Here is a 23,222-nt window from a genome sequence, read left to right as displayed (position 1 = left end):
TTTACATCCTTCTCTTCACTCTCTGAGGCAGAAGTCTCCAAACTCATCCTTTCTAAATCACCTTACTACTGGCCGCTTGATCCTATTCCATCTCATCTCCTTCAAGCCATTTCTCCTGCAGTTACCTGCACTCACTCACATCATCAACACTTCCCTCCACACTGATGTTTTTCCCTCATCATTTAGACAGGCTCGTATAACTCCACTACTTAAGAAACCCACCCTCAACCCATCTCTTTTAGAGAACTACAGACCAGTTTCTCTTCTTCCTTTCATTGCAAAAACACTTGAAAGAGCTGTGTTCAAGCAAGTCTCTACATTTCTCACACACAACAATCTCCTTGACAGCAACCAATCTGGCTTCAGAAGTGGACATTCAACTGAGACTGCCTTGCTCTCAGTTGTTGAAGCTCTAAGACTGGCAAGAGCAGAATCCAAATCTTCAGTACTTATCCTGCTTGATCTATCCGCTGCTTTTGACACGGTTAACCACCAGATCTTCCTATCAACGCTACTGGCAAAAGGCATCTCAGGAACCACACTTCAATGGTTTGAGTCCTACCTATCAGATAGGTCCTTCAAAGTATCTTGGAGAGGTGAGGTGTCCAAGTCACAACATTTAACTACTGGGGTGCCTCAGGGCTCAGTTCTTGGACCACTTCTCTTCTCTGTCTACATGACATCATTAGGTTCTGTCATTCAGAAACATGGCTTTTCATACCACTGCTATGCTGATGACACTCAGCTCTACCTCTCATTCCATCCTGATGATCCGACGGTAGCTATTCGCATCTCAGCTTGTCTATCAGACATTCCTTGCTGGATGATGGACCATCACCTTCAACTCAAACTTGCCAAGACAGAACTGCTTGTGATTCCAGCAAACCCATCGTTCCATCATAATTTCACCATAAAGTTAGGTACATCAACCATAACTCCTTCAAAACAGCCAGAAGCCTTGGAGTTATGATTGATGATCAGCTGACTTTCTCAGACCACATTGCTAAAACGGTCCGATCCTGCAGATTTGCTTTATTCAACATCAAGCAGATCAAGCTCTTTCTTTGGGAACATGCTGCACAACTCCTTGTTCAAGCTCTTGTTCTGTCCAGGCTGGACTATTGCAATGCTCTCTTGGCAGGTCTTCCAGCCACTTCTATCAAACCTTTACAATTAATTCAGAACGTGGCAGCAAGATTAATTTTTAATGAGCCGAAAAGAATACATGTCACGTCTCTGTTTATCAGTTTGCACTGGCTACCAATAGCTGCTCGCATAAAATTCAAGGCATTGATGTTTGCCTACAAAACTACCACTGGCTCTGCACCCATTTACCTAAATTCATTACTTCAGACTTATGTGCCTCTAGAAGCTTGCGTTCTGCAAGTAAACGTCGCTTGATTATAATAATAATAATAATAATAAGTTTTATTTATATAGCGCCTTTCCAGAGCTCAAGGACACGTTACAATAAACAAACAACAATAAAGGCAATTGACAAAGAGAGCAGACAGAACAACAATAGGCAAATGAGAATGCAAGTACAGTAAGTGAGAATTGGGTAGATGGTGCAGCAACCAGCAGAGAAAAGAAAAAAAACACACTAAGAACTATAACATTCAGAAAATAGGTGTGTTTTGAGCATGGATTTGAATTCAGAGATAATGTTAACAAAACGGAGTGATGGGGGGAGAGAGTTCCACATTTTGGGCGCAACAACACTGAATGATCTGCCCCCCATTGAAGCAAGGCGATGCCGAGGGACAATGAGAAGGCTGGAATCAGTGGATCGTAAAGAACGAGTAGGGGTGAAGGGGAGAAGCAGGTTACAGAGGTAGGGGGGAGCAAGGCCGTGCAGAGACTTAAAAGCGAGAAGGAGAATTTTGAATTGAATATGGTAAGCCACAGGAAGCCAGTGAAGATCATGCAGAATTGGGGAAATATGTGCAGAACGCTTGGTGTGGGTGAGTAGTCTGGCAGCAGAGTTTTGAATGTATTGTAATTTGGAAATGGAGCTAGCTGATAGGCCGATGAAAAGTGCATTTCAGTAATCAAGACGTGAGGTGACAAATGCATGGATGACAGTTTCAGCATCAGAGATACTGATAAAGGGACAGAGCTGAGCGATACGACGTAGATGAAAGAATGCCAATTTAGTGATGGAATTAATGTGAGAGTGCCATCCCAAAGAAGCACAAAGTCACTTTTACTATTCTATTTGTTTTCTTTTTTTATTTATTATATTATTTAAAAGCCCTTGCTATGTGTACTGTGTTAACCTAACTGAGGCTTGTTATAGCACTTATATATCATTGCTCTTTTTGTTGTTTTTGATTGCTTCCACTGTCTTCATCTGTAAGTCGCTTTGGATAAAAGCGTCTGCTAAATGAATAAATGCAATGTAATGTAAATGAAGTACATCAGTAATGTGTGATTTCCATTTCAGCATTGCACTTCAGAGAAGAGTTTGCACAAACATGAATGCTCATATATCTGTCATCTGCCAGATATATACAAGCTGCTTGATGTGTTATTTCATTCAGGAAGAGCGACTGTACTGTTATCCAGACCGGACGTCCTGCTGCATGTGATGACTTCACTCCGAGGGTCTCTTTAATGAGAGTGTGAGGCTCCCCTCCTCCATTCTCTACACATCCAGCACAAATCACAGCTGCCATGGCCTTTACGTCTGATTGCCTCTCGTCCCACATCTGTCATCAGCAGAGGGTCATAAAAGAGGTTAAAGGCTGTTTGGTGGACATGGAAGTGAATAGATGCTATTCTGACCCCTGATAGGTGTTGTCTTTATTATGCAGAATAAGCGTCGTTCACTCAAACCTGCCCTTTTCTCCAAACCCACATCAGTTTCTTTCCTGCATGGGTCACAAAAGGAGATGTTTAGTCGAAAGGTCAAGCTGCTTTTCGCATGAGAAACGACTTGCACACTTAAACACGGGGCTTCTCTGAAGTTTGTTGCATATTCTGCTGATTTATCATTCGTGTTATCTAGCTGGCCATCATAGATATAGTTCAGCCAGAACTGCAATAAATACAGTAATAAAAATTAAAGAGATAGTTTTGAAAGCATAAAATTGTGTTAAAAGCTTCAAATCAGTGAGTGATTTCTGCATTGTAAACTAACAATAGTGTGTTTATGAGTAACATTATATTTTATTTCTATCTCAAGAAAAAAATATAATTTAAAAACTTTTAATTCATTTAAAATGTATATTTCTAGGACACTGAAAAAAAAGAATATAAATATATATGTATATTTTTTCCAAGATAAAAAAAAAACAAGAATGAATACTTTTATTCATCAAACATGCATTTAATAAAAGACATTTGTTATGTTAAAATGAATTTCTGTTATTTGAAAAAAAAAAATGCTGTTCATTTGAACTTAATGTATAATTTATACAGTACAACAGCAACATGTGTGATACACATAATCTCTGTGTAGCAGAGACAAACCAAAGCTCTGAAAGCATGTTAATAATGTGCCCCACTATTATTTTCTATAATAACACATAATTTATATAAAGAATCTGACTTTCAAAAACAAACCTTCCATGAGAAATATTCACTTTAGTTTATTAGCGTAATTTTTTTGGTCAAAACAATAGTTTTTATAGGACTACTTTTATGTTATTGTTTATTATTTGTTATGTGTTTTATACTATATATATTGCATATTTTATTATTATTGTGGATATAATTTTTCAATAATAATAATAACAAAGTACAATAAAAAAGATGCTATAACTATAACCAATTGTGTGCTATAACCAGCATACAATTGGTTCACACTGTGACAACTTACCCCGTACTTCAGTAAGAAGCGTCAGTGAATGATGCTGTATATTTCCTCCCAGACAGAGACAGACTCTCAACACACTGACACTGAGATGGAGATCCAGGCAGTAAAGCAACAGTGCTTCTTTACTCATTGATTTAAACGAATCAGTTTCTGATATCTTTGCAGCTCACTGACTCAAATGAATCTAGTCTTACTTGATCTTAGTGCTGCGTTCGACACCATAGATCATGACATACTCATAGATCGATTACAAAACTATACAGGAATTCAAGGGCAGGCTCTAAGATGGTTTAGATCCTACCTGTCCGATCGCTACCATTTTGTTTACTTAAATGGGGAGTCATCTCATTTATCATCAGTAAAATATGGAGTGCCACAAGGATCCGTCCTAGGTCCCCTTCTATTTTCAATATACATGTTGCCCCTTGGTAATATTGTTAGAAAATACAGAATTAGCTTCCACTGTTATGCTGATGATACTCAGCTATATATCTCAACGAGACCAGATGAAACTTCTCAATTATCTAAGCTAACAGAGTGTGTTAAAAATGTAAAAGATTGGATGACCAATAATTTTCTCCAATTAAATTTGGATAAGACAGAGATATTAATTATTGGACCAAAAAATACTACACAGAATCTAGTAGACTACAGTTTGTGGTTGTCCTGCTTCTTCAATAAACAAGCTACAGGTCGTCCAAATACAGCAGCTGGAGTCCTTACGAGGTCAAGAAAATATGATCATATTACCCCAATTTTACAGTCTCTGCACTGGCTACCTATTAAGTTCTGTATCAGTTACAAATTATCATTACTTACCTATAAGGCCCTAAATGGTTTAGCTCCTGTGTACCTAACTAGCCTTCTACCACGTTACAACCCATCACGCACCCTAAGGTCACAAAACACTGGACTTTTGGTAGTTCCTAGGATAGCAAAGTCCACTAAAGGAGGTAGAGCTTTCTCACATTTGGCTCCCAAACTCTGGAATAGCCTTCCTGATAATGTTTGGGGTTCAGACACACTCTCTCTGTTTAAATCTAGATTAAAAACGTATCTCTTTCGCCAAGCATTCGAATAATGCATCTCTTAAATTGTGAGTGTAGTTGCATCTGATAAAATGTGCACTTTTATCCTTTAGCTTGGGTTAAACTAATTAATTTAACTCTGTTGGATCAGCAGCTATGCTAATGATGTCTCTCTGTGTTTCTCTGTTTCTGCTGGATCTTCATCCCGTGGTAACTAGGATTTACACAAGCTCCAGTCTGGATCCAGAACACCTGAGAAGAGATGATGCTGACCCTCAGAGGACCTCAGATGATGCTAACCCTGAATCAACAACAGAACTAACAAATATTACTACAAGTGTGACTGAATCATATAATAATTATTAATTATTAATAATATTAATTATGTTCTTCGTCTGGCTGACTACGTCTTGTATTAATTTTTCAAAAAATCCTGTCAAACATGCACAAACTGACAGTCACCACGTATAAGCTACTCCTAAATATTGTAGAAACATAATTTTCTGTAAAGTTGCTTTTTAACGATTTGTATTCTAAAAAGCGCTATACAAATAAACTTGAATTGAATTGAATCTAAACTGGTTCACATGGGTGTCTAGCGCTAACTAGTGGCACATTCTAGAACTGACATTAACTGAACCACAACAGAGAGGAAGAGTGCTATTGTAATCTAAATCTAAGATCCTAGAGATATTTATTATTATTTAGTTCTAATTGCTAACACACACACACACACACACTTATGTTTGTTTTTGTGAAAAGTGTGTTCATCCCATAGGTGTAATGGTTTTTATTCTGTACAAACTGTATATTCTATGGTCCTTCACCAACCCTACACCTAACCCTAACCCTCACAGGAAACTTTGTGCATTTTTACTTTCTCAAAAAAAAAAAAAAAAAAAAAAAACTCATTCTGTATGATTCTGTATGTCCTCATAAGTCACCCTCTCCTTGTAATACCTGTGTCATACCCATGACATTATACAGAGTTGTGTCCTGATGTGTCACAAAAACAAGAGCACACACACACACACAAATAGCTTCCTTATGGATAAATAAATATATGTATTTAAACAAGAGTATCAAACCTCACTGTGTTAATGGAACTGAAATTCCTGTTTATATATATATATATGTATGTATGTATATATATATATATGTATGTATATATATGTATATATGTATATGTATATATATGTATATATGTATATATGTATATGTATATATATGTATATATGTATATATGTATATGTATATATATGTATATATGTATGTATATATATATGTATATATATTCATTCATTTATTCATAACTGATAATTTTCCATCAAAATAAAGTACTCAAAATTACATTTTAATTCAAATATATTTCTTAGGATTAAATACATAAAAACATTAATTAAACAATAATATTATATTAAAATAATTAAGCAATGATGTCAAACATTATTGACAAAAGTTTTGAAATATTATGTAATTATCCTAAACAGTAATAATCATATGGTTATTAAATCTCACTGTTAATGATTTAAAAACATTGGAATTGAACACTGCAAAAATGTTTTCTCTCTCTCTCTCTCTCTCTCTCTCTCTCTCTCTCTCTCTCTGTAGTAAGAGTTATTTCCACTTTTATTTTATTTGTTCTTAGTTATACATTTATTACAAAATATAATACTATAATATTATTAAAAAAGAATATAATATGTATATATTTATTTTATTTTTTATTATTATATTATTTATTATAATATAATTATTTAACTTTACTATTATATTTATTATATAATAAAAATAAAAAAATATTAGGCTCTATGATTATGATTATAGGACATTTTCTCTCTGCAGTACACAGATATTTCCCACGCTTCCCGTTTGGTTATTTCTGGGAACGTTTTCTCAATTTTGCATCTGGGAATTTTTTCTCAAGTTTGCATCAACTACTGATGAGCAAACACACTGTTTATTTGAATGATCACACAGTGGGTTATTTAACCATGTATAATTCTTCTTATTATTAATATTATTATATATATTTTTTGGAAACCTTTTTGTTTCAAATGCTGAAATTCACATTATTTCTTATGTAATGCAGGCATTCCCAAACTTTCTGTCATTTGAACTTCTTTCACCTAATAAAATTACTTTTACCCCTGATATTTTAAAATAAATATTTTAAATATTCAGTCTCATATTTGCATGTTCATGGTTCTCTGATGGTCACATTACATGCAGGTAAACAAATAAAATGGTGTGTGTATATATATATTAAGTGTTTTATTCTGATAAATGTTATTTTAAAATGATTTATTTTAATTGTAAATTTAATAAGGCAAATATTTTAGCTTTTTATTCAACTCATTAAGCCCAGTTGGAAACCTTGGGATAATGTAATGTTGAATGCGCTTCATGTTGTAAATAACAACAAACTGAAAATATTTTAATTTATTTTTTAAAGCATTTTATATCAGTATGGTACTAAACTGTGCTATTTAATCAACGTGATGAACGAGTTAGGCCAAAAGTAATCTAAAAGTTAGTTATCTGATCTCAAATGGATTCCGTTACTAAGTACAATGTTTGTCATGTAACTTGTAAACAGTAACGGATTGTGTTCTGGAGTCGTGTAACGTTAAACCCAAAGTGAACTGTAAACAAGTTTCAGTCTTTCCGCGCGATTAGATGACGCGGCCGCGGTGCATGCTGGGACTGTGGGTCCTCCAGGAGCGTCTCCATCTTTAAAGCCCAGAGAAGAATTGCTTCCGCTCCGCCGGACTCACACGGACCCGCGCTCTCACAACACACCGACACACGGACCCCGGATCCGGTGACTCGACACGTTCACTCCCGCGGACACACACACCGACACACACACACGAGAGATCCGCTTCCTTTGTCCGGAGATGAGCGGAGGAAGATGTCGGTCTCGGGACTGAAGGCCGAGCTGAAGTTTCTGGAGTCTATTTTCGACCCGAACCACGAGCGCTTCCGCATCCTCGACTGGACACCGGACGAGCTGAGCTGCCAGTTTAACATCGGAGACCAGCTGCTGATCATCCACTGCAACCTCACGGTACACACACACACACACACACACACACACACACACACACACACACGGGGTACGCGCTCGGGCCCTCGGTGGGAAGCACACTGATCTCTAGTCTCCTGAAATGAAGATATGTAACACTGCATCAGTGTCTCATCAATGGAAGTGAATGGGTGCCGTCAGAATGAGAGTCCAAACAGCTGATAAAAGCATCTGGAGAAGACAAAAGATGAAACACATCCAGCATTAAGATGATTTTAACTTCAATCTGTTGCTTCTGGCTAAAATACGTAATAATGCATTCTGACGGCACCCATTCACTGCAGACTTTCAGCAAATTTTCACTTTTTGGTGCGGATTTCTTTAAATAATATTTACATTATAACTGAACCGGTGTAAATGTGAAACCAGTGCCAGCTATAAACAAGTTTAGTTAATGTACATTCAGATTAAACCACGTCTTGACTCTTGAAGTCATATTTATATCCATTTGAATGCACATGAATAACTATGAGAAGGTTTCAAGTGCCCTATTTGACCTGCACACAAATAAGAAACCCTTTCTAGGGATTTTGGTGCTAAAGTACGTCAGATGAGTTCGTATAGATCTAATTATGTCTCACGTGTTTTGTGGAAGTTCCTGTTTTGCCGGTGTTTTTGAGCCAGTTAAAGTTGGGAATGTTGTGATGATGTCACTGCCAGTCAAAGGTCTGGACACGCCTCTTCCTCTTTCAGGACAGTGGTGCAGTTTACAGGAATGAGAAGCTGCATCTAAATCTGAACTGGTTTTGGTTTTGTAAATGAATCCAGAATGATTTGTCTACAAACCCAAGCATTTGCACAGATCTTGAGAACCGCTGATCCGGTCCAGACGTCCAGCTAGTGGTCACTTCCCAGTGTAACCCTCAGAAGTGTGTTTCAGGAGTCGTACCCGGCGACGCCGCCCATATGGTGCGTGGAGTCTGATGACCCGAGCCTGACCCGAGTGCTGGAGCGGCTGGAGGACGTCCGGAAGAGCAGCACACTGGTGAGTGCACTACATACAGGATTTCAGACTGGGATTGAGTTTATAGACATGTTTACTCCATGTTACAGGGGTACATGTGTCCTTCGGTTCGGTGCATGAGTGGAACTACACTGGAAACTTACAGTTTTATTAGGCTATTGCTGCACGTTTCTTTGTGAAATTAAAATAAAACAAAACTTAAGCAATAACCCCTGTGAAGCCGTGTTTTATAGTGAATTTATAACCGCTGAGGGGCATTGGTAGGTATGACGCAAAGCTGTTATAAATTCACTGTAAACCACGGCTTCACGGGGGTTGTTGCTTTTAAAAAACAGTCATTCCGTATATGTAAGGTTACACACAATAAAACAGAGCAGATAAAGTGTAATGATATTAATAAAAACAGTATTCTTCCACCAAACAGTCTAGTTCCTTTAGAATCAGTTGTGGTTGCTACAAAGTGGTTGCCGAGCAACAGACAAATGTAAACAAAGGTGTGTGTTACTTTGTAGAGTCATCTACAACAGCTTTGAACGTGGCTCAGCCAATCAGAATCAAGGAGCGGAATGATCCCTTTTATAATTGAAGTTTTAACTCGTCTGAGTTTAATTGAGATCAAACAAGATTTCCATTAATTCTCAAGGTCTAACAAACACGTGAAAGCATTTCCTTCCCAGTAATTGTTAAACACGTATCAGGAGAAATATTAGATATGGCAGATATGGCTTTTCTTACTTTAAGTCTTATCTAAGTTGTCTTCTCATTAGAAGGTAGTGTGTGACAGTAAATCACGTAATTAGTCATCTCTTCCGTCTGTGAGTGCTTCAGAGCAGAGCAGGTGTTGTAATCCTGATGCTCTGAGCGGCAGTAAACAGTAATTACCCTCCTAGCTCCATTATAATACTGTAATAGAGCAGAGCGTTACACAACATGTGAGTGTGCACTACTGAGGGAACTCGGACTGATGCCTGGTGGCATGTGAGTGTGCACTACTGAGGGAACGCGGACTGATAACTGGTGTCATGTGAGTGTGCACTACTGAGGGAACTCGGACTGATAACTGGTGTCATGTGAGTGTGCACTACTGAGGGAACTCTGACTGATGCCTGGTGGCATGTGAGTGTGCACTACTGATGTAAAGCGGACTGGTGCCTGGTGTCATGTGAGTGTGCACTACTGAGGGAACTCGGACCGATTCCTGGTGGCATGTGAGTGTGCACTACTGAGGGAACTCGGACTGATAACTGGTGTCATGTGAGTGTGCACTACTGAGGGAACTCTGACTGATGCCTGGTGGCATGTGAGTGTGCACTACTGATGTAAAGCGGACTGGTGCCTGGTGTCATGTGAGTGTGCACTACTGAGGGAACTCGGACCGATTCCTGGTGGCATGTGAGTGTGCACTACTGAGGGAACTCGGACTGATAACTGGTGTCATGTGAGTGTGCACTACTGAGGGAACTCGGACCGATTCCTGGTGGCATGTGAGTGTGCACTACTGAGGGAACTCTGACTGATGCCTGGTGGCATGTGAGTGTGCACTACTGATGTAAAGCGGACTGGTGCCTGGTGTCATGGAAGTGTGCACTACTGAGGGAACGCGGACTGATGCCTGGTGTCATGCGATTTGTGCACTACTGAGGGAACTCGGACTGATGCCTGGTGTCATGCGATTTGTGCACTACTGAGGGAACTCAGACTGATGCCTGGTGTTTGGTATGCACAGTTGTAAAATAAATAAATAAAGTAATTGTTAGGTATTGTGTTCATGTTGTATTACAATTTCATTCACAAACAAAAAAAATCTAGATGACCCCAAACGTATATATTAAGTTGAGACTGCTCTTAAGGCCTTACTTCCTTCTCTCTCAGATGTTCATTACGTGCGAGTGAGATTTGATCTGCTCCTGTTGTGTTCTGAGCAAGACTCTCCTCCCCTGCACTGACGACTTCAACAGGAAGTGGATCATGTGCACAGACTCCTGTTATTATAACCTGACAAATGTGTCCAAATCTTGACATGCATCTCTTGACTGTCCATAGCAAGTCAGTCAGTGTCGAAAAAACTGAGATTCCTGTCAGGTTCCTGGCCCAGGTGAGTGTTTCTGACGTGTGTGTGTGTGTGTGTGTGTGTTGCAGCTCCTGCAGCAGCTGAAGAGGCTGATCTGTGATCTGTGTCGCCTCTATAATCTTCCTCAGCACCCGGATGTGGAGATGCTGGACCAGCCTCTTCCTGCAGGACCCCTTCACCAGGACAGGAAGGTACTCATCCAGACAGGAACCAAACATGCTTATAGAACTTAGTTTCACATGCATGTAATTACAAGGACTGTATTTCTGGGAAACAAGTCGTAGCTGACTGTTGCATCGGGTCAAAATTGCATTAAAAAAGCCTTTGAGGGCTATTCCACAGAATGGGTGCAAAGTCAGAGGTGGAAACATCTTTTAATATGTATGCAAATTATGTAATATAATGATATAATATTCTAGGTACACATTAATTCTCATATTGAATTCTCAGAACATTTAGGAATAATTTTCCTCCCTAAATGTGTCACTCCCGAAACACAGTAATAATAATTTAATCAGAAGGGTTATATTGACCTGTTACGATGTAAATATAGATTTTTGCTACTTTTGTACAAAAATGTTCTGAGGTAAAAAAATTTAATTACATTTAAAAGTGTAATTTAAGAGATTTGTGTGTGTGTGTGTGTGTGTGTGTGGTTTAACACGGATGTTTCTCTCGTAGCATGGGACGACTGACGAGGTGACTTCAGAGGAGGAGGAGGAAGAGGAGATGGGAGAGGTGCACGTCTGCTTCCCTCACCTCATTCATGTCTCCTGTGAGCTGCTGAGCGTCTCTCTTTACCTGTGTGTGTGTGTGTGTGTGTGTGTGTGTGTGTGTCAGCAGGACATCGATCTGGAGCACTACGAGATGAAGGTGGAGCCGGTGGATGGGAAGAAGTCTGAGGATGATGGGATTGAGAAGGAGAACCTGGCCGTCCTGGAGAAGATCCGCAAGAACCAGCGGCAGGACCACTTGAACGTAAGTGCTCACTCGGTAAGAGCCTTTCCTTCAGTTTGGGGTCAGACGGGGTCAGATACAGGCGCTTCTCTCGGTCAGATGAGATTCAGTCTGTCACACTGTTTAACCCTTTTCTGTGCTGAACATCCTCAACATAATACAATCAAAAATGACCAGCTTGTGAGTTTGATAATGTTATATAATATTGGATTTAATCTTTTTTTTTATCGCTTGTGTTCCTTCAGTTAGCACAGGTTTAGTTTCTTCATGGAGCTGATTGATCGCAGCAGTTAGTCAACACTGATAAACATATCAACAAATATTGCTTTTTCACTCAAAACTGTGGTGCACAGGCTCAGATCAATCCAGTATTTTGGTAATTAACGAGAGATTTATGAACATTCGGGTTTTTAAACCGTGTTGCAGACGTGAATAAGAAACACACCGTTATGAATCTGAAATGTAAAACGCTGCAGAAACGTCTCTGGTTCATCACTGTGTTTCTCAAGGAGATTATTGGAAAGGTTTTCAGTGAAGTCGATCCAGAATCAGTCTGAGAGTTATTATTGAACTGGATGTGAATGGTTCTGGGGTTTTAGTTCAAGTGCCCCTATTGTGCCATTTTTAAGTGTCCTAATGTTATTTTGGAGTCTCCTACAACAAGTTCACATGCATGCAAAGTCAAAAAACACTTTCGCTTTCTCAAAATACACTAACTAACGACTGGTTTCGGCTCTTCAGAGTCGTTACCTTCAGTGCATTACACACTGTGTGAGAGGAAATACCCGAAATGATTTACCAGGGGCACTTTAATTTAGATTTTACCCTAGAAGCTAGCATGCATTAAAAAGCATATGGAGATATAATTCATAATCAATGCTTCACATTCCCCTGAAGGTGTTTTATTAATAATCACTATTTGAAGAGGTCACGAATCTCATGTTATGAGTGTCTGACGGGGTGTGTTCTGTCGGGTCCTGTAGGGTGCCGTGTCTGGATCTGTCCAGGCGTCTGATCGTCTGATGAAAGAGCTCCGGGAGATCTACCGCTCTCAGAGCTATAAGAACGGTAAGATCACGTGACGGTGAGCCACAGACGGCGCTGGACTCTGTGATCTGATCCGGTCTCTCTTGCAGGAATCTACTCTGTGGAGCTGCTCAACGACAGTCTGTACGAGTGGCACGTCAAGATCAGGACGTAAGTGTGAACAGAAACCGTCTTCTGCATCCTGCTGTCATCAGACGTTAGAAGATAGCTTAAGGGAAGAACCAGCTGAAAAGGATTTTACTTCAGTTTGCTCGTGCATTTCTTGATGTAGAAACAATATTGAATTATAGATGTTTTGAATATGCTAGCTCAGATTTGTGAAATGTTGGCCTGATTGTCCTGTGCTGAAGCTGTGTGTGTGTGTGTGTGTGTGTGTGTGTGCTCAGTGTGGATCCTGACAGTCCTTTACACAGTGATCTGCAAGTGCTGAAGGAGAAGGAAGGCATGGACTACATCCTCCTCAGCTTTTCATACAAAGTGAGTCCAGTCCGCTGACTCTGAAAACATGCACACAGTTCAGTCTAAACCTTGGTTTTAGTTTAAAGATTATATATATCTCTCTGGTCTGTGTGCAGGATAACTTCCCCTTCGATCCTCCGTTTGTGCGAGTGGTTTCTCCGGTCCTGTCTGGAGGGTAAGATCACTTCTGAAGACCGTTAGGATTGTGTTGATCACACCTTCGATGAAACTCGTGTTTATAATGCATTGTAAAAAACCTTATAATATGTTTTCATGCTTTCATTAAATTAAGTGGATTTTTGTTTTATAATGTATTATGCATTCATTATAATGCCTTAAGAATACTCTTATAATGTGTTATGAATGTGGGCTTCATAGAAAGTGTTCACATGTTTTTTTTTATTAAGCGTTGTTGTGTTGTTTCAGGTATGTTCTCAGCGGAGGAGCTCTGTGTATGGAGCTGCTCACTAAACAGGTGTGTTTGGGTCCGAGACTGCGTCCACAGTGCATTTGTCCACTTCTGATGTGAGGCCAGGATTTAAGATGTGTGTGTGTGTGTGTGTGTTCTCAGGGATGGAGCAGTGCCTACTCCATCGAGTCTGTCATCATGCAGATCAACGCCACTTTAGTCAAAGGAAAGGCACGAGTGCAGTTCGGAGCCAATAAGGTGAGCGTTCTGCTCGTGTTTGTCCGGAAGCACATGATTATATGTGTGTAATGACACGCTTGTCCTGTCCTCAGAATCAGTACAGTCTGGCCAGAGCGCAGCAGTCCTATAAATCACTGGTGCAGATCCACGAAAAGAACGGTAAGAACTTCACAGTTGACGCATGAAATTAATAATCATATCTGGAAATGAAAAATGCATCATGTTTAGATTTTTCCATTTTAATCTCATTAAAACTAAAGGTTTGCCTGAGATCGTCTGATTTAACCAACAGAAGATGTATTTGTGTGAGTTTTAAAGAGCATGAAATGATCTGCGTTGTGCTGTTTGATTTCTTCTGATTGATGACCAGCCTTTAGTTCATGATACATTTGACCTCATTAACCCAGATATGACCAAACACCATTAGGTGTCAAAAACACTCTTTCTTTAAATGATCTAGGAAGTTATATTAGTGTCTAACCCTTAACTAAAACGTTTGGAGTTTTGTTGATGAACATGTTGCCATCAGAGCGTGAAAAACTCCTCACTTTCTTCATCTGGAAGTAACCGCGTGAAGGTTTCATGACTTTTTGGGCAGTCATTGACTTCATTCAAAGGAATTTAATTGACTTCCATTAATTTCAGTGGGGTTAATACAGATTTTTATATGATATGTACATGTATCTTTATTTCTTGTGATGTGAGTTCTGCTGTCTGGGGCTCCTCAGGAAAGAGGATTTATTTCAGGATCTGAGCTCATGGCAGATTTAGCTCGTGCTGTCTGTGACTCTACTTTGACATGGATTGGTTCTGTCGGTCTCTCTGTAGAGCGAGTGCTTGCTGTATAAATGTGTGTGTGTGTGTGTGTGTGTTTCACAGGCTGGTACACACCGCCCAAAGAGGACGGCTAGAGCACAGCATCCACACATGGACCGAGCATCTTCAGACGGACATCTCTCTGTTCTTGCTCTTCTCCTCTCGTCCCTCGTTTTAATCAGAGCCACTCTTTCTGACACTTTTCTTTACTCGAGGCTTGATATGACTCCATTTATCCACCTGACGTTCCTTCATCTCCTCAAACGATGCCATGATCCCAGTGATGCGACGCGCTCCTGACGCCAATATCTCTGGAAGAGCCCCATCTCTGCAGCGTTCCTCCCTCTTATTTTATTTTTATTTGCATACTAAAAAAAACTGTTTTTACCATGGCAACTCCGACTTCATTGTGTTGAAAATGAACTCCACGATCAAGTGCAGATGCATTTGGTTGAATGAATGTTTAAAAGAAGAGCAGGAGCGTCTCTCCGTCTCGTTTGGTGACGTCTGTCTGCGAGTGTGAGAATGGGTTCGAGTGTGTTCGTGTCATTGTGAAGCATGTCTCTCAGTCCTTCTCCCTCCAGTCTGGAACTGTATTTAGTGTGTTATTTGAAGCCCCTGCAGTCTCTTGGGAAGCTGGGAGTGACCAATAATGCCTTAAGAAGCAGGACTGAGGAAGTGAAGGAGCAGAAGTTAGTTGTCTCCAGTATTTCTGTTCAAACTGACATCATCTCAGACATCGGTCGATCTGATGACCACAAGAAAACCCCCTGCATTAGTGTTAATATCATTCAGAAGCTGTTCACACCGCTGCGGGACTCTGTCAGATGCATCTTTCTCTCTAGATTCCTGTCCAAAGCACTGGGATGGTTCTTCTGTTCTCTTGAAATTCACACAAACCAGAGTGAGCTGAAGAACGCCACTCTCACATCAAGCCCTAGTTTGAGTCCACAGCTGTTCCTCTGGTTCTGAGTGAGTGTGTGTGTGTGTGTGTGTGTGTGTGTGTGTGTTCGGACGGAGAGAAGTGTGTGTGTGTTTGGATGGAGAGGAATGTGTGTGTGTGTGTGTGTGTGTGTGTTCGGACGGAGAGGAATGTGTGTGTGTGTGTTGGGAATGGAGAGGGCAGGAGGCTTCAATGCGTTATGCACTGTTAGCATGCTTCAGTTTTATTTGCATTTTATTTTTTCCATTGTTAGTGTAATTTTGACCATGTACAGTTCAATTTGTAAACTTGCATCAAGTTTATGAATAAAGAATTTTAAGAAATGCATCAGTGCAATCTGTTTAAGTTTCACTCTATGGAATATTCAACTGCGTGGCTTTTCTTAATGTTTCAGTTTTTCACATTTAATTAATTTTATTTGGTCATAACTGAGCAATGGGAATATTTTTGTCACTCTAGGAGACATAATAGAAAAAAGTAGGTCTGATTTTATTTTATTTTGAGGAAAGGGTAAGAAATGCATATTCCTTTAATATATTGATTTGTATGTAACTACTTGAAATTGTAATTTGACATTACATTAAAGGTTTTGTCAGTATTTAGGGGCCAAGCAACGAAGCTGTGTAGACACCTATAGTAATCATTGGCCTTCTTCTTCATCCACTGAAAGTCAATGGTAACCCATAGAACCACTTGCAGGAAAGTTTTTACACTTGGCACACTGATAGAGGACAGTCCCAACATTAACCAGAGCCAATTTGGAGTCTCTAACTCAAACTCTCTAGCGCCACTATTTGTTCAAAGTTGCACTCATGTTTATGCTAATAACTTTTATACCTTAAGCCAGAAAATTAAAATTTTTCCTCTGAATCCTTCCCAAGGTTTTTTTTTTTTTTTTTTTTTTTGCTATTTTCAATTGTTTGAAAAACATGCTTTTTCGAACTTGTCCTAGACGGTTTGTCCGATTCTCACCAAAATTGGGTCAGATCATCTTCAGACCATGCTGGCAAAAAGTTCTGGAATCCAAGTTGATTCGTCCAGCCGTTCTCGAATGACACGTGAACAAATTTGTTGAAAAGCTTGACCTGAGACTACCAGTGTTCAGGCACAGCGCCACCTAGTGGTCAGGAGATATTAAAAATGCATATTTTTGCTGACAACTTCTGAATGGTTTGACCAAAAATCACAAAACTGGTCTCTTTAGATGGAGTGCATCATACCGAGTCGAATGAGGTCCAATTTAGATGTCTGCCATTTTTTATTTAAAATGCTGTGTTTTACTAAATAGTTATTTGTTAATCTAGCCACTGTGCCAAATTAAAACCTTGAATTGTTTTAGTTATTTTCAAGGAGTTTGTGGTGCTCTGATTGTTTTTATTGTAGAATATGATAGAGGATATATTCACACGTTATAGGAACGAAAATGGTGTATAAAATAGATTAAGATAAAAATTGTCGATAAAGAATAACATGAAGGAGCTCAAACCATAGACAGTAAAAGAAATGGACACTGTGACCCCATTGGAACTCAATAGGCTATATGCACACGGAGGTGATGACGTACTTCCGCTAAAATCTCATCCCTTTGGGACATCTTGAAGGGACCGAGTGAAAAATGCCATAGTTGTTATTGACGCTATGTGCGCCGTCGACGCCGGATGTAACCTGGCTGGCCGACTTGGAATGCGGAAGTGAGTGTGCATATAGCCTATTGAGACAAGTGAAGCCCGTTTTTTTTTTTGCTATTTTTAGCACTTCCGTTTCTGATGCGCAGACTCAAACCAAGCTTGACGACGTCAGCAACCTGTCTGACAGATGTACATCTTCTAGTAGCTGTGCGTGCAAACTGCCATCGTTAATCTTGCAGAGACGGCGATCTTGAGCGGGGAGTTCTTTGTCGTGAGTGAGCAGGAGTAAGTATTCTGATTAATTATTTTGTATAGTATTTTAAAATGTAACTCCAGTACGCCATATTAAGTTAATTTCCTGCGAGCTTCTCCTCCTGTCTGTACGGTAATGCGACAGAGAGTTGAGTGGTTATGACGCAATCGTTAGCCTATTTTTACAAAAACTGTTTCTACGGGGCCATAATGTAACATAGAAGGTAATGGAGCCCGTTATACATTGTCATGTATCTTTAGAAATAAATAATGGACAAACGGAGTCTTTAAACGCCTCAGATGTAAAGTTATTTGCTGTCAAAGTGACACCAAAATGAATGGGAGTCAATGGGATGCTAACGCTAGTGAAGGTCTGCTACAAGATGGCGACACGCGGCCGACTTCAACTTCCAGTCGACTTCCTTGCCGCCTGGCTCAAACGCAATACACATGGCAGCAACAAACAGGAAGTGAGGATATCCATCAAATTTGTAACAGCGCCACCTATTGGTCAAGAGTAATAAACCAGTCAGTAACCATTAATAATTATACGTAAATGCTAATAACTTTTTATTGCATTAGCCTATTGCAATGAAACTGGTCGCAAATATTTCATGGCTTAAGCAGAGAACATAGATCCCAAATATGCCACAGTAAGCTAAACATCCTGTCCGTCCTTTTTGATTTATGTTGAAAATCAACTTTGTTTAACTCCTCATCAAGCGTTGGTCCGATTTTCCCCAAAATCGAGCCAGATGATCTTCAAACTGTTCTGACTAAATGATATGGATTTTGTGTGGATAGACAACTGTTTTCACATACCACAGCGAAGAATTTGAGGCATGATGCCAAAATGACCCTTGAGGCTGTATCTCTGCAATGAGTTCTACTCTGCATCAGTCTGTTGTGTCCAGCAGGGGGCGCCATCAGCCCATGATAATGACACTGAAGCTTGAGTCGCATGCATGATATTCCCTTATTTTTAACAGCCAAATTAGTATTTCCTGTCCATATTATAGCTTCTGCATGCTCACAGAAATGTAACTCGAACATAGAACTGTAAAGCCACGATTTATTATTTTTTATTGATGTTCTTGCTGTTCAGTGCGAAGCTTTAAGAGATCTTCTGAGAGCAGTGATCAGTCTCTGAGTCTAAACTCTTCTTTTGTCTGAGAGCTTTGCTGCAGGTTTCATCAGTTTGAGTCTGACTGTATTTGGAAAGGCTTTCAGATGCTCTCAGGACACAAACGCTCGGCTCTTAAGGGCCAGAAATGAGAGCGTGTTTTTCGGTATGATGAAGCATCGACTGGATTCAGTTATGTTTGTGAGTCTCCAGAAGGTTAATAGCCAATTGTTGAAATAACTCCAATTATACGTGCATTCGTTGTGGTCTGTTTTCCATCGCTGACCTCGCATTAGATGATTCTGAGGGCAAAGCTTCAGTGTTTCACAGTAAATAAATGAAAGTCTTCGGATAACTGATTATTGACGAGAGGATTTAGTGAGGGATGAGAGATGATCTGTGGTCAGTTGTCCTGGTTTTAACCCGAGGTCAGGTCTATATCTACATGACCTTGAGCAGCTGTAGTCCTGTGATGATGTCAGTCTGTGTGTGTGTGTGTGTGTGTGTGTGTGTGTGTGTGTGATAACACAAGCTCCAGTGCACAGATCATTCAGATTCAATATTGGCAAATTGAATTTCTGTCTCTGATATAAACTTAAGATGAAGAAGACTGACTGGTCATCATCTCTGGACAGGCTTTCCTCTGCTTCATATCAGACTGACCGTGTCTGCCAGGAGATAACGAGACACACACACACACACACACACACACGCACACACACACACACACAAGACTATTCTGATTACAAAATAAAATATGAAATGTGAATCAGATGCAGTGTTAATGCTAAAAAGTAATTAATGTGTATATATTCTAGATTCAAAGTAAGTGTGTTCCAATTTAACCCCTTCTGAAAAATAAGTGCACTTTAGCACACGTTTAAAAGACATACTTTGAATAATATAGAATTTCACTTTATACTCTATTATTTTAAAGAATATATACATCAGTGTGAACTGAATGTAGGTTTCAGACTCATAGTTGCATGTTGTTTGCAATTAAATAAAATTGTATTCTAGTTAAAATTTATATTAAATGCATTTAGCTGCTTTTGGTCCATCTTTATAATTCATTTTATATAATTACTTCTATTGTCTTTGAGATATGGTTAAAGTTACTACTGAATTGAGCTAAACTTCTGTTCTAAAACGTTTATTCTATACTGTAATTACACATTTGCAATTTATTATGTTTAAAATATATTTGACTTAAGATGTAATACTGAATAACACACTTCAGTTACAATAATACTCAAGTGCTGTCCATGTGCTTTAGTCAACACATTAAAATAAGTGTACTTTTTAAAATGAACTTTTATTTTAAAGTCTTGACATCTATAACAAAGTGCACTATTTCTGCTTAAAAAGTCTACTGTAAAAGTCTACTTAAGAAAGTCATTTCAGTGTTTCTCACTTAAGTGGCCTTTCATTTCAGTCACATTATCTATAGATTAGAAGAATAAAAACTATAGCAACCGTCCCATCAGACGTCTGTCACATCCACAGCTGGTCTTCAGCTCTACAGATGTGTGATTGGCCAGTGACCTCATCAGAACGGCTCAGTAATTACCCAGAGTCCCCTGCAGGTTATGCTAATGAGCGGCCGTCTCATAAGTAGGCTATCTATATGCAGAGGCTCTTGTGACGGATTTGCTCATTTATTACTGTTAATGTGTTAATATTCACTGATGAGGAGGGAAAGAGATGACGACATACTGGATACAGAGATATTTCTACATATTAGCACAGCTTTTAGACACACAGCGGATGTCATGACTGATTGTTGTCATTCTCGTTCAATATCTGCGGTCGACACACACACACACACACACACACACACACGTTTCTGAGCACTTAGCTGTATTTCTGTGGTTTATCTGTGGTTCTTCACCTCCCTGTTGATCCCGGATATCAGCTCATTTCTCCTGAAAGCAGAGATGCGTTGTGGGTAATAAAGGGCTGCAGAGTGCATGGTGCACACCTGATCCAGAGATTCGGGTCTGACCTCACAGATAAGACTCTGACTGATGGACCGAAGCACATAATAGAGTTACAGCATATATGATTTACTTGGTAACAAGTGAATACATAAATACATAGAGAGAGAGAGAGAATTCAATCAAATATTGTAGATTTCACAAGATAATATGTGTATTTGTACAAATATCAAAGCGTGTGTCTCTGACTCTGAATGTGAATAAGCTGTTGTAGTTTCCATATAACCACCGCTCCACCCCTCGGTTTATTAAATATTGACGGACAGACACAGTATCCTCTCAACGACACTCTTGACATTCATCTGTGAGCGTCATGGACGTGCTTTATAGAGCGCCTCGGCACTAAAACATGAATCCATCTCTTTGATGAGGGCCGGTCGTCGTGGAAACACTGCTTGATGTTCCAGTAACACCAGGGACACATGATGAAACATCGCTGCACTGATTGTTTTAAATGTGAGACAAGCTCCTCCATCGCCTCATGCTGCTGTGATCAGAGCTGGCCAATCATCTGAACACCAATCAGAGCTGGGCTTCATCAGCTGAAGATGCAGTTGTTTTCCTTCAGAAAGTTTCCGACTGGCCTCCTCTAGTTAATGGTTGGAGCATCACCGTGGAGTACAGAATAATGGGACAAATATTTCTGATTCTGACTCTAACCCAGAGTCGTGTCTCGCTGCAGCGAGAATGCCTTTCACATTCACTGAATTTGAATTGAATTTGAATTCTATCCTAGCAACCATAAAACAGAATTTAAATTTAAAGACAGAATGTGGAAATGAGATTCAAAGAAAATCTATAATTTATAATCGTGAATTTCAGTATGAATTAATATATATACATATATATAAAACCTGTAGAAACCTGCGTGTGTGTGTCTGTGTGTGTCTCTCTCTGTGTGTATGTGTGTTTGTCTCTCTCTCTCTGTGTGTGTGTGTGTGTGTGTGTCTCTCTCTCTCTCTGTGTGTGTGTGTGTGTCTCTCTCTCTCTCTCTCTCTTTGTGTGTGTGTGTGTGTGTGTGTGTCTCTCTCTCTCTCTCTCTCTCTCTGTGTGTGTGTGTGTGTGTGTGTGTGTGTGTGTGTCTCTCTCTCTGTGTGTGTGTGTGTGTGTGTGTGAGTGTGTCTCTCTCTCTCTCTCTCTGTGTGTGTGTGATTCCCGCAGCGCTGGAGAAGAGCTCCGGTCTGAGTGATGTCCTGATTGATGATCCTGCTGCACACAGACTTCATTTCTCAGCGGACGCTTCCGGGCAAGTCCATTTAAAAGCATAATTCATACCTGTGTGGAAATGATGTGTCTCGGCCCGGGATGCTCTGAGAAAACTAATAGAAGATATGACATGTTTTATGGACAAGTGAAAGCGAGGCAGGAGTCTTCATCTATTAAGATGAAGGGCTGTGAATGAATATGGAGCATTCCTGCATCAGTGTGATGGGAAGTTATGAAGTAAAGGTGAATGAGTCTGGACACATCGTCAGGAATCACGCTCTCCTTGATCTTCTGAGATAAAAGAGCCTGATGTTTCAAGTAAATAAACGTTCTCACAGTCTGAAACAGAAAGTGAGCTACAAAAACACTTCATTCTGTTTGCTTATTATGTGTGAAATTAGTTTTATGCTTTTTTATATTTTAGGGACCATGAAGTAAGAAATGTAAAAAAAAAAAAAGTTTAATAATAAAGTAATACTAATGTCTTAAAGAGAAGATTTTTTTTTTTTTTTTTACTTTCACACTGATGATTAATATTTAAAATACCTTATCCACAAAATTTCTAACAAAGTGATGCGGCAGAAATATGCATGAGAAAAACAGATTAAATATCAGATCATTTTGTTTTTTCACCTTTTTACAAACATAAAAAAAAAATAATTAAAAAATGTAAATTGTTATTAAAATATCCAGAGGGTTGCACGTTGCATTACAGAACAGTATATACAAATGTGGCTGTAGAGTAAACACTGGCACGTTTCTACAGTTTCTGCTGTTTCTTGTGTGTATCATTCAGTCTTGATCTTGAAGGCTACAGCAACTGTGCTTCCTCTCCTCAGTGTCTCTCAGTAACACAGCTCCAGATGCTGGCCTTCATTAAGAGACGGCAGGACACTTCATCAGTCTCAGCACGCCTCCTTCATCCCTCCATCCTCCTCCTCTCTCTCTCCGTCTCCTTCATCCCTCCATCCTCCTCTCTCTCTCTCCGTCTCCTCCATCCTCCCCCTCTCTCTCTCTCTCCCTCTCCTTCATCCCTCCATCCTCCTCTCTCTATCCATCTCCTTCATCCCTCCATCCTCCTCCTCTCTCTCTCTCCGTCTCCTTCATCCCTCCATCCTCCTCTCTCTCTCTCCGCCTCCTTCATCCCTCCATCCTCCTCCTCTCTCTATCTCCG

At 39.6% G+C, this 23,222-nt stretch overlaps 1 protein-coding gene across 4 annotated transcripts; it reads left to right on the top strand.

Annotated features, from left to right (window-relative positions):
- The first annotated feature begins 7,551 nt into the window (after window positions 1-7,551).
- Window positions 7,552-15,974, top strand: ube2q1 (ubiquitin-conjugating enzyme E2Q family member 1). Of its 4 annotated transcripts, none has more exons than XM_026231427.1 (13): window positions 7,552-7,918; window positions 8,817-8,921; window positions 11,040-11,162; window positions 11,653-11,709; window positions 11,812-11,964; window positions 12,912-12,996; window positions 13,065-13,125; window positions 13,362-13,452; window positions 13,551-13,609; window positions 13,861-13,909; window positions 14,006-14,101; window positions 14,176-14,242; window positions 14,963-15,974. In XM_026231427.1, the coding sequence occupies exons 1-13, from the start codon at window positions 7,763-7,765 to the stop codon at window positions 14,992-14,994; spliced, it is 1,134 nt and encodes a 377-aa protein (XP_026087212.1). In that variant the 5' UTR covers window positions 7,552-7,762; the 3' UTR covers window positions 14,995-15,974. The 4 variants fall into 4 exon arrangements, with proteins under 4 accessions (XP_026087212.1, XP_026087214.1, XP_026087213.1 ...); XM_026231429.1 differs by having other exon boundaries at window positions 7,553-7,918; window positions 11,812-11,949; XM_026231428.1 differs by having other exon boundaries at window positions 7,554-7,918; window positions 11,815-11,964.
- The last annotated feature ends 7,248 nt before the right edge of the window (window positions 15,975-23,222 follow it).

This window comes from Carassius auratus, chromosome 43 (assembly GCF_003368295.1).
Source record: "Carassius auratus strain Wakin chromosome 43, ASM336829v1, whole genome shotgun sequence".
NCBI lineage: Eukaryota > Metazoa > Chordata > Actinopteri > Cypriniformes > Cyprinidae > Carassius > Carassius auratus.
The sequence above is the reverse complement of the archived record's forward strand: the minus strand, read 5'-3'. Positions and strand labels throughout refer to the sequence as shown.